The sequence below is a fragment of the Rattus norvegicus genome, chromosome 2 (assembly GCF_021556685.1).
Source record: "Rattus norvegicus strain SHRSP/BbbUtx chromosome 2, alternate assembly SHRSP_T2T, whole genome shotgun sequence".
NCBI lineage: Eukaryota > Metazoa > Chordata > Mammalia > Rodentia > Muridae > Rattus > Rattus norvegicus.
In genome coordinates this window covers 187,236,461-187,248,474 of record NC_141535.1, presented here as the reverse complement: position 1 = coordinate 187,248,474, position 12,014 = coordinate 187,236,461, and the positions used below count along the sequence as shown (strand labels likewise).

General features: G+C 46.4%; 1 protein-coding gene across 9 annotated transcripts in view; it reads left to right on the top strand.

Annotated features, from left to right (window-relative positions):
* Nucleotides 1-12,014, top strand: part of Chd1l (chromodomain helicase DNA binding protein 1-like) — a 58,371-nt gene that overhangs the window by 14,715 nt on the left and 31,642 nt on the right. For 7 of the 9 annotated variants that reach the window (XR_015663573.1, XR_015663572.1, XR_015663578.1 and 4 more), the window contains 4 exon segments: nt 105-267; nt 2,847-3,002; nt 3,635-3,727; nt 4,301-4,397. Coding sequence is in view for 3 of the 9 variants with exons in the window: in XM_087624418.1 (XP_087480544.1) it covers nt 105-267; nt 2,847-3,002; nt 3,635-3,727; nt 4,301-4,397 (509 nt within the window). In the remaining 6 variants the exon portion in view is untranslated. 9 annotated transcript variants of the gene reach the window in all.

Sequence of the window (12,014 nt, the reverse complement as noted above, 5' to 3'; positions counted from 1 at the left end):
GCTTGCCCGTGTCATGTACCTTAGTCCTTCCCACTCGTTGTTGGGTAACCCAGACTTTCCTCCAGCCTGTGGGGGGTTTAATTTTGTTGGTCTGTGTGTTTGAGTTCTCAGTGGTTTTCCGTCTCCTGCTCACCGGAACTCCCATCCAGAACAGCCTCCAGGAGCTCTACTCTCTTCTCAGCGTCGTGGAGCCTGATCTCTTCTGCAGAGAGCAGGTGGAAGATTTCGTTCAGCGTTACCAGGACATTGAGAAAGAGTCCAAATCAGGTAGGTCTCTCTCTTCCTAATCATCCTCAGGAGGGTTTGGCACAGAAGCTGCCACCATATCTAATAGTTGTAGATAGAAGATAGACAACCAGAAGACCCGGGAGGCAAGGAGCCACAAACAGAAGGCCCGTGCTAGATGCCTTGCTGTCCTCACTTGTCGCTTATGCTTGACTCTCTGGGGCTCATTAATTCATTTTTGAAAGAGGTGAGAGGGTCCCTACCACAGGCCATACTGCCATGCAGTGCCCTGTAGCACTCTTTCTTTTTAACCATGCAGTCAAACCACTAGTTTGAGAGAGGTGAGATGTGCAAGTGTATGCGTTTGTGTGTATTGGGGATGGGGAGGAGGGGCATGCTTTATCCTTCATGCAGGTGGTAGCTTTCTCTTGTACCTTTGCCCCTCTGTTCCATAGAAATATCTGACTGCTTATATACTACCCTCGAATGCTTATCCAATATAATGATTGTGTGTGTATGTACTGGTTAAGTTTGAGTTAGAGGGGCTTTTCCCAGCAGAAATCTTGGACTGTAGGCTAAAGATTTCTCCTATATAACTCCCATGATAAGTTATAGTTGCCAGATAAGTTTTAGCCATCCCATCAGATATGATAGGGACATACTGTGCTACCGTGTTGCCTCTTGTTCTGTGAGAGTCCAGTTTAGCTGGTTATCTATCCTGCATGTTTATTTTCTATGTCTGGCAATCCTAACGTAGTGAGATTCTGATTTAGAATGGCTTTGACGTTCTAGATACCTGGTGAGGGAACAAAGGGTTTGATGCCAAAAGAAACAGATTTGAATGCTGACAACGTTGGCAGTCAGCTCTGTGGCTTTGCTCGTGGAGCAGTACTTGTCTCTGATATTAAAATGGGCACAGTTGCTTGCACAAATTCTAAGCTGTAATGCTGCTCAATAGGAATAGATGCAAAACACCCTCCAAATAGGAGAGCCTCCCATACCTAGGACTCTAAGTAAGAGCAGAGTTCTTAGGTGTCCCAGTTCCTGGGTTAAGAGCTAATGGCAGTGAAAGCAGCCAAGAGGTGGAGTAGGAGGAAGAAGTATAGACAGACAGACAGTCCTCCCCTATGATGTGGCTTGGGGTTTTTATGTTGTGGAACAATGCACACTCAGTGGAAAATGCATGCAGATTTTGACCTGCTGCCAGTACCCAGCATTTGTACAGATTCATGAGGCACAATGTAGTGTGTGGATTCATGGATACACTGGGTAGTGATGGAACGGGCCTATCATCTCTTTATGATGAGTGCTTTCAGATGCTGCCTTCTGCCATAGTACATTGTATATGTGCATGAAATTGTCAAAGAAGAAAATCAGTAAAGGTTTGCATAAAAATGCTTTCTTCTTAACTCCGTTGTGCTGTATAGCACATTATTGCTATATAAATGTAAGTGCTCAGTATCAGTGATTGTGAGGGAAATGCAAATCAAAGCCACAAAGAGGACTGGAGATTGGGCCCAGGGCTTTTCCTGAGGACCCAGGTTGTCTTCCCAGCACCCACGTGAAGGCTCACAACATCTGAAACTCCATTCCAGGGATGACACCCTCATCTGATCTTTGTAGGCATTTCACACACATAGTGCCTTTACACACATGCAGGCAAAATGTTAATACACACAGAATTCAAATAAATATTAAAATACAAAAAAAGCCTACAATGACGTACCATTCACCCCCCTTCCCCAAGATCCCAAACGCCAACGAGGGCGTGGAGACTGATGGGTTAAATAGAAATCAGTAAATACAGAGGTGAGGTGCCTCAGAGAGCTAAACAATGCAGCTACTATCCTAGAACACCACAGTCCTGTGAAGGGAGCGGAACCACGCCCACATTGCACTCCTCATGGTAGGCAAGCTAGATAAAGGTCACATGGCACAGATACCCACCAGGATACTGCTTAGCCGCAGAAACTCAAAGATTCTGTCTTTTCCTGGGTTAGTGATGGGGTAAGATTTTCTCCGCTCAGGCTGGGCAGGCATCAGCACTCGCTTCTCAGTCAGCCATGAGAGTGGGCCTTCATGGCGCCTGCATTGCCGAACCGCCTGAATAGAGCTGCCAGTGACGTTGATTCTCTCTGTGTGTCTGTCTCTCTCTCCTCTCTCTCTCTCTCTCTCTCTCTCTCTCTCTCTCTCTCTCTCTCTCTCTCTCTCTCTCCCTCCCTCCCTCCCTCCCTCCCTCCCTCTCTCTCTCTCTCTCTCTCTCTCTCTCTCTCTCTCTCTCCCTCTCTCTCTCTCTGTGTGCGCGCGCGCGCGTGCACGCACTAGCAAGCGTGTGGAGGTCAGAGGACAGCTTGTGTAGGTCCGTGTTTTCTTTCTACCACACGGATCCCGGGATCAAGCTGTGGTCATCACACTTGACAGCAATCACCTTCACCCATCGGCTGTCCTGCTGGCTCTCAGCACTGTATTTATTAACTTTATTTTCCCTAACTGAAAACTTTTTAAAGCATTTTTAAGGTAGACCAGGATAAGCCATGCTGTTTGGTAGATTCCGAATCGTGTTCAGTGGCGGAGTGCCTGCCTTCATTCTACACTCTTACCTATCCGTCTTTCTTACACAGCCAGTGAGCTGCACAGACTCCTGCGGCCTTTCCTCCTGAGGCGAGTGAAAGCTCAGGTGGCCACAGAGCTTCCCAAGAAGACAGAGGTGGTGATATACCATGGCATGTCAGCACTGCAGAAAAAGTACTACAAGGCCATCTTGATGAAAGACCTAGGTATGGGGCTGTGGCTGTCGAGAAGCTGAGAGGGCGTGGCTTTCAGGCAGGAAGTGCTCAGTAATCAGGCTCCCTCTGTACAAGAAGTACAGGAAGGGGCGGGGTCTTAAGTTCTGAGGGATTCTCAGGTGGGCTGGGCTGGCAGTGAGGGTGGCTGGGGCTCTCCAGAGTAGCTCAGAGTTGGTTGTTGAGTTCAGTTCGTTCTTTCCTCTGGCCCCATTTTCCTTACTGCCTTGAAGCCAGCACTTCTGAGCGCTCTAGTCCTGCCCTGTCTTTCCGGCCCATTGGACGCCTAACGAGCTGCAAAATGTTGTTGACTCAGACTCACCGGGAGGTGTGGGGAGTAAGAAGGGAAGCATCTCTTGATTTCCATCTTGTCTCGTCCTGCTCCCCCACTCCAGAACAGTTAGAGTGGGAAGGGTGAAGGTTGGAAAAAGGATAGTAAGGTGCTAAGTTCATTTTACAGTTTAGTGTTCCTTCTTAAGCGAGAGGGATGGCTAAGCAAGCTTCACACACGCCTTCCGTCCAGTGGGAGGCTACATGTGTGATCAAGTCTGTGAGGCTGTGGAGATGTGGGAGGAGAGGGTTGCTTTGGTAATCTTTCATTCCTCCTATTGTCTTTATGATTTCAGATGCATTTGAGAACGAGACGGCAAAGAAAGTCAAACTCCAGAATGTCCTAACGCAGCTTCGGAAGTGTGTGGACCACCCATATCTGTTTGATGGTGAGTGGATAGTGCACAGTCCCTCCTCACTGTTTTGTTAACAGTCTGTCCCTAAGACCACAGCAAGGTGCGCCCCTCAGGGAGATGTGCCCTCCAGGGAGTTGTGCCCCTCAGGGAGTTGTGCCCCTCAGGAGGTGCGCCCCTCAGGGAGGTGCGCCCCCCAGGGAGGTGTGCCGTTTGTATCTTTGGCTGCAGTGAGGTTGGTGGGTTTATGCTCACTTTTTTGTATCAGTGTTACCTCACACATCTCTGTTGGTTTCTTAACATTCTTCCTAATATCCTTTTAGATTATGTTTTTCTTTTTTTTTCTTTTTTTTTTTTTACTCCAAGGTTCAGTCATAGACTCTACACTATGTTTGTTTTGTCTTTTTGTTCTCTGAGAAGGTGGACATGTTTTAAGCTTATTTTCTGCTGACCCCCACTCCCCTCTCTTGGTATTGACATTGGAAAATCAAAGTGTTCTCCAGAGCCGTAGTTTGGGTTTCCCTGGGTGTCTCCCCACCGTTCATTTCTCCGTTAGGGAGTCTGCTCCTAGCCAGGCACATTACTGGAGATGGGTTCTTTCTTCCCTAGGTGTGGAACCAGAGCCCTTTGAAGTTGGAGAGCACCTGATTGAGGCCAGTGGGAAACTTCACCTGCTGGACAGGCTGCTGGCATTTCTGTACTCTGGGTAGGCAATGGGTTTACCCTGGACAGGCTGCTGGCTTTTCTGTACTCTGGGTAGGCAATGGGTTTACCCTGGACAGGCTGCTGGCTTTTCTGTACTCTGGATAGACAGTGGGTTTACCCTGGATAGGCTGCTGGCTTTTCTGTACTCTGGGTAGACAGTGGGTTTACCCTGGACAGGCTGCTGGCTTTTCTGTACTCTGGGTAGGCAATGGGTTTACCCTGGACAGGCTGCTGCTGGCTTTTCTGTACCCTGGATAGACAGTGGGTTTACCCTGGACAGGCTGCTGGCTTTTCTGTACCCTGGATAGACAGTGGGTTTACACTTAGTACTTTGAGCTGGTAACCATTAAAACCCAAATGGTGAAGAGCCATTTCTTGAGATTGGTCCAAGTTTCCTTTCTTCAGGGCCTGGATTAGGGTTCTCCCTTCCCTGCTACTGCTCCTGGCCCTGCCATCCCATCCCTGCACCATCATCCTTTTGTCAGGATTCCTATAGCCATTAGGATCCCAAGTCAGCATTGGCAGTGTCCTCTGATGTGCCGTCTGACTCACCAGTGTGTGGTGTCCTTATCTCTGTGACCTTGTTCTGTTCCCCCAGGACAGAGACAGCACTGATCTCTTCTTCCACGATTGCCTGTTAGCAGCTTGTGTTGAATCAGTATTTATCACAGGGACTCAGTTAGTGATTCCGCCCAGGTACTCTTCAGGTCTTAGTTCAAACTCAAGGGGAACTTGGGGGACATTTTCTCAGAGACAAGCATTGGCCATCAAAAGATCTTGTGTAGTAGTGTTTTGCTGCTTGGTTTTTAGCTTGTTCTCCGAGGAAGAAAAGGGATGACTTCAGGTGTCATCAGAAGTACTGCCTATGTTTTCCGAGACTCAGTCACTTACTGGCCTGGAGCTCAGCAGTTTGCCTAGACTACCTGTCCAGCAGGCCTAGGGGAGCTTCTGCCTCTGCCTCTTTGGGGCCGAGATGCTGTGCCTGCCACAACTCCCAACACTTTTTACATGGGTTCTAGAGAGCAAGCTCAGGCCTGGTACTCATGAGGCAGGCCCTTTACTGATTGAGCCATCTCCCCACCCCTAACGTCCCCCTAGCCCATGACGTCATTCTCCTTATTTTATTTTTTTTAAAGATTATATGTATTTTATGTGTTGTCAGTTTTGCCTACATGCATGTTATAGTCAGTGTACCGTGCATGTGCAGTAGCCATACACAGGCCAAGAGAGAGTGTCGAATCCCCCGGAACTGGAGTTACTGCTGGTTGTCAGCTGCTTGATGGGTTCTTGGGGTCAAACCCAGGTCCTCTAGAACAGAGCAGCCAGTGCTTTTAAGTGCTGAGCCATCTCTCCAGCCCAAGACTTCATCTTTCTTTTCTTTTCTTTCTTTCCCATGCAAACACAAGTTTATTTTCCGACGCATTGGGACCTTCAATCACCCCCTTGTGGCGAGTGACTAGAAGGCGACCCCGAATGGCTATAACAAGCAGTTCTTATACTTTTTAGGGGTACAGGTTACATCAGCAAGGTTATAGTTTAAACTTATTGGCTAAGCGTTTTGACCTTTGAATCTATTGGCTAGCAAGCACACGACATGTGATTCAAACTCTTATCTGGGACCAGAGGGTCAGGTAACTGTCAGTACATTCTGCAGCGTTTCAAGAATGTCCTGTTCTAGGGGCTGGGGATTTAGCTCAGTGGTAGAGCGCTTACCTAGGAAGCACAAGGCCCCGGGTTCGGTCCCCAGCTCCGAAAAAAAGAACCAAAAAAAAAAAAAAAAAAAGAATGTCCTGTTCTTGCTCTTTCTAAGAATTGTGGCTGGAGAATTGAACTTGGCCTAGCCTTGACCCGAGGCGGGAAGCTGGTACTTAGCCTAACCTTGACCTGAGGCAGCGGGTGTAAGGCTGGCGAAAGCCCCTGGGGTCCCCAAGAGCTACCTGCCTTCTACCAGGCCAAGCCTCTTTATAGCTCTTACCCTTTAGTAAGAACTAGGGTCCTTCATTCCCCCCTTTTTCTTGCACAAGCTCCAATCCTAGAGCTATACTCAGATGTCTTGGGGAACTAACTCATATTCTTCAGGTCTCGTCCTCAGGGTCTCATGTCGTTGGCCCAGGACCATCAGCCGCACTGCACCTGTTCTCTCTCTTATGAAGGCTCTAAGCTTGTTCAATATGCAGGGTCCAAAGGTCAACAGTAGTAGGAGAATGATTAAGGGTTGTAAGGGGGTGGATATGAGGGTGGTTAACCAAGGGGAGGCATCAAAAAGAGAGTGATACCAGCGTTTGGATTTTTTTTTTCTTTTTGGCGCTGCTCTTAACTTTCTCATACTTTGGCTAGGGACTCTCTAACCCCCGAGTGATTTACATAAAAACAGCATTCCTCATGTACTGCAGCAAGATGTAGTCCTCCCTGTTGTGAAAACACCAAAGCTAGACCTCTTCTGTTCTGTAACGCAGCCTCCACCAGGGAATCAACATAACTTTCTCAATGGGAGATGGATTTCCCTAGGCATTGAGTATCTTCAGCAATATGTGCTTTGAGGCCGTTATAATTCTTACCTTGTAGGGTTAACGCCGAAATCCTGGTACCTGCCCAGCTAGGCCTGCTCCCAAAATATGGCCAAGGTCAAAGAAACAGGTTCTCTTTTCTGGACCATTAGGCTTCCAGTCGGGTTCACTAGTAGAGCCTAGAGGACAGTTTCTTCAGAATAATAGGTTATGAGGGGCACCGACTAGACTAGTACACAAAACCCTTTAGGGTGGGAGGAGTTGAGAATTTCCCCATGTACACCAGGGGTCAACCCTGTGGTGCAAGCCCAACAGTCTTGACTGGGGGGACTATCCAGCTTGAAGGTACAGAAGAGTTAGTCTGGTTGCATACATGTAGATGGGGAGTTGGAACCTCTCCAGTACCGCCTGATATGGCCTGATATGGTCTGTAAGGTCAGTGCAGGCCCCTTGAGACCATCTGCATGTCCCATCATCTTCTGAAATGCTATACTCTGCAGCCAGTCTCATTCCCTCATAGAAGGGAGGCTTTGTATTCTAACATAACCAACATGAGGTGGTGAGTTCAGGCTGTGAGACATTTAGGATCTCGAAGGTTTTAACATCATAGACCAGAGAGGGTCTACCAGTTCAGAGGGCTTGAGGAAAGGAATGGGGGTTGAGGTCCCGGAGGGGCAGGTGCTCAAAGAGGCTAGGAGCTACAGGCTTTAAGAGGTTGGGTCAATATTGTCTTAGAGGGTGCTAACACTGGGTTAGGTCCCAGCGCTATGGGTAAAAGGTCAGTAAGTGGCTGTACCAAAAGTCTAATGGTAAAAAGTAACCCAGGATCATATCCTCCTGTGATCCATAGTCGAAGACCCCAGGACTTCCCCATTTCCCATCCCTTAGCCCGTTTTCCTCTGTCTGAAAACCTAAGCTTTACCAGTGTACCTGTGCCTTCCCTAGCTATGGTGACAAGGTCCTCCCGTGAGGTTGTCCAGAGGTTATTACCTCCCACAGACGTCTCGCATCCCCATGCTGCACAGTAAAATTGCTCTGGTCCTCCATACTTGGAGGTCCTATTTCCTCCTGGGCAGATGTAGAATGTTCTCCATCGGCAGCTGGGATATGAGTCCCTTAGAGTCTTTTGAGTATCAGAATCTGGCCATGAACCTTCAGCCAGTTTACATAGATCAAATGTTAGGTCGGGAAACCAGGAGCTACTCACAGGTTGTCTGGCGGTTTTGAGTGGAGCCCAGTATCCCGTATCGGGGTTCTCCACTATCCAAGGGTTGGTGGGAGTTTAAGGCCGCAAAGCGGCCAGGCAGGAGGAAGTACCATAGCCCCTTCATGGTGTCTCTTGTCCAATGGAGGGGTGGGAATCTTGAGCTTGAGCGGATTGTCTGTCTTGATTCCTGGGAGTGGGGTGTCTGCAGGTTTCACATGAGAAGCATGCACCCAGGCTGCAATACCGTCCACCTTGAGGGCTGTGAGAGTGGTTAGCAGCACCAGGAAGGGTCCCTTCCACTGAGGTTCCAGTGACTGTGTCCGATGCCTCCGGACATAGACCCAGTCATCAGACTGGAAACGTGAGGGGTCTGTGGCATCCCTGACATCAAGCTCAAGCTGTTCCTCTGATCACTGTTCCTCGTGACCTCATAGGGGAGTCTGGCTTCCCGGCCAATGCACCAAATGTAAGGCTCGAGTCTTAACTACAGGGAGACCCCCCAAGTGAGACTCGAGAACGGAGTTCAATGCAAACGCAAGAGGTTTATTTTCCAGCACAGCGGGGTTGACCTTCAGTCAGCCCATCATGGCGGGTGAAAATTGATCCTGAAACGTCATTCTTTTTTTTTTTTTTCTCTTCCATTTTTATTAAATTGCATATTTCTTGTTTGCATTTCAAATGTTATTCCCTTTCCCAGTTTCCTGTCCATCAGCCCCCTAACTCCTTTCCCTCCCCTTCTATATGGGTGTTCCCCTCCCCATACTTCCCCCATTACTGCCCTCCCCCAACAATCCCCTGTACTGGGGATCGAACCTTGGCAGGACCAAGGACTTCCCCTTCCACTAGTTCCCCAACAAGCCTATTCATTGCTCCCTATGAATTTGGAGCCCAGGGTCCGTTCATGTACAGTCTCTGGGTAGTGGTTTAGTCCCTGGAAGCTCTGGTTGGTTGGCACTATTGTTCTTATGGGGTTACAAGCCTCTTCAGCTCCTTCAGTCCTTTCTCTGATTCTTTCAAGAGGGGTCCCGTTCTCAGTTCAGTGGTTTGCTGCTAGCATTCGCTTCTGTATTTGACATGCTCTGGCTGTGTCTCTCAGGAGCGATCCATCTCTGGTTCCTGTCGGCCTGCACTTCTTAGTTTCATCCATCTTATCTAGGTTTGGTGGCTGTATATGTATGGGCCTCATGTGGGGGGCAGGCTCTGAATGGGTGTTCCTTCTGCCTCTGTTCTAAACTTTGCCTCCCTATTCCCTCCCAAGGGTATTCTTGTTCCTCTTTTAAAGAAGGACTGAAGCATCCAAATTTTGGTCATCCTTCTTGATTTCATGTGTTCTGTGCATCTAGGGTAATTCGAGCATTTGAGCTAATATCCACTTATCAATGAGTGCGTACCATGTGTGTTTTTCTGTGATTGGGTTACCTCACACAGGATGATATTTTCCAGTTCCCTCCATTTGCCTATGAATTTCATAAAGGCATTGTTTTTGATAGCTGAGTAATATTCCATTGTGTAGATGTACCACATTTTCTGTATCCATTCCTCTGTTGAAGGGCCTCTGGGTTCTTTCCAGCTTCTGGCTAGTATAAATAAGGCTGCTGTGAACATAGTGGAGCATGTATCTTTGTTGTATGTTGGAGCATCTTTTGGGTATATGCCCAGGAGAGGTATAGCTGGGTCCTCAGGTAGTTCAATGTCCAATTTTCTGAGGAACCTCCATACTGATTTCCAGAATGGTTGTACCAGTCTGCAATCCCACCAACAATGGAGGAGTGTTCCTCTTTCTCCACATCCTCGCCAGCATCTGCTGTCATCTGAGTTTTTGATCTTATCCATTCTCACTGGTGTGAGGTGGAATCTCAGGGTTGTTTTGATTTGTATTTCCCTGATGATTAAGAATGTTGAACATTTCTTTAGGTGCTTCTCAGCCATTCCATATTCTGCAGCTGTGAATCCTTTGATTAGCTCTGTACCCCATTTTTTTTTCTTTTTTTCAGAGCTGGGGACTGAACACAGGGCCTAGCGCTTGCTAGGCAAGCGCTTGTACCCCATTTTTTAATAAGGTTATTTGGCTCTCTAGAGTCTAACTTTTTGAGTTCATTGTATATTTTGCATATTAGCCTTCTATCAGATGTAGAATTGGTAAAGATCTGTTCCCAATCTGTTGGTTGTCATTTTGTCCTAATGACAGTGTCCTTTGCCTTACAGAAGCTTTGCAGTTTTATGAGGTCCCATTTGTCAATTCTTCATCTCAGAGCATAAGCCATTGGTGTTCTGTTCAGGAAATTTTGTCCAGTGCCTATGTGTTTGAGGCTCTTCCCCACTTTTTCTTCTATTAGTTTGAGTGTATCTGGTTTGATGTAGAGGTCCTTGATCCACTTGGACTTAAGCTTTGTACAGGGTGATAAGCATGGATCGATCTGCATTCTTCTACATGCTGACCTCTAGTTGAACCAGCACCATTTGCTGAAAATGCTATCTTTTTTCCATTGGATGGTTTTGGCTCCTTTGTCAAAAATCAAGTGACCATAGGTGTGTGGGTTCATTTCTGGGTCTTCAATTCTATTCCACTGGACTATCTGCCTGTCTCTGTACCAATAACATACAGTTTTTATGAGTATTGTTATGTAATACTGCTTGAGGTCAGGGATGGTGATTCCCCCAGAAGTCCTTTTATTGTTGAGGATACTTTTAGCTATCCTTAGTTTTTTGTTATTCCAAGTGAATTTGCAAATTGTTCTTTCTACCTCTATGAAGAATTGGATTGGAATTTTGATGGGGATTGCATTGAATCTGTAGATTGCTTTTGGTAAAATGGCCATTTTTACTATATTAATTCTACCAATCCATGAGCCTGGGAGATCTTTCCATCTTCTGAGATCTTCAATTTCTTTCTTCAGAGGCCTGAAGTTCTTATCATACAGATCTTTCACTTGCTTGGTTAAAGTCATACCGAGGTATTTTATATTATTTGGGACTGTTATGAAGGGTGTTGTTTCCCTAATTTCTTTCTTAGACTGTTTATCTTTTGTGTAGAGGAAGGCTACTGATTTGTTTGAGTTAATTTTATACCCAGCCACTTTGCTGAAGTTGTTTATCAGGCTTAGTAGTTCTCTGGTGGAACATTTGGGGTCACTTAAGTATACTATCATATCATCTGCAAATAGTGATATTTTGACTTCTTCCTTTCCAGTTTCTATCCCTTTGACTTCTTTTTGTTGTCTGATTTTTCTGGCTAGGACTTTGAGAACTATATTGAATAAGTAGGGAGAGAGTGGGCAGCCTTGTCTAGTCCCTGATTTTAGTGGGATTGCTTCAAGTTTCTCTCCATTTAGCTTAATGTTAGCTACTGGTTTGCTGTATATGGCTTTTACTATGTTTAGGTATGGGCCTTGAATTCCTATTCTTTCCAGGACTTTATCATGAAGGGTTGTTGAATTTTGTCAAATGCTTTCTCAGCATCTAATGAAATGATCATGTGGTTTTTATCCTTGAGTTTGTTTATAAAGTGGATTACGTTGATGGTTTTCTGTATATTGAACCATCCCTGCATATCTGGGATGAAGCCAACTTGATCATGATGGATGACTGTTTTGATGTGCTCTTGGATTCGGTTTGCAAGACTTTTATTGAGTATTTTTGCATCAATATTCATAAGGGAAATTGTTCTGACGTTCTCTTTCTTTGTTGGGTCTTTGTGTGGTTTAGGTATAAGAGTAATTGTGGCTTCATAGAAGGAATTTGGTAGTGCTCCATCTGTTTCAATTTTGTGGAATAGTTTAGACAGTATTAGTATGAGGTCTTCTATGAAGGTCTGATAGATTTCTGCACTAAACCCATCTGGATCTGGGCTCTTTTTGGTTGGGAGACTTTTAATGACTGCTTCTATTTCTTTAGGAGTTATAGG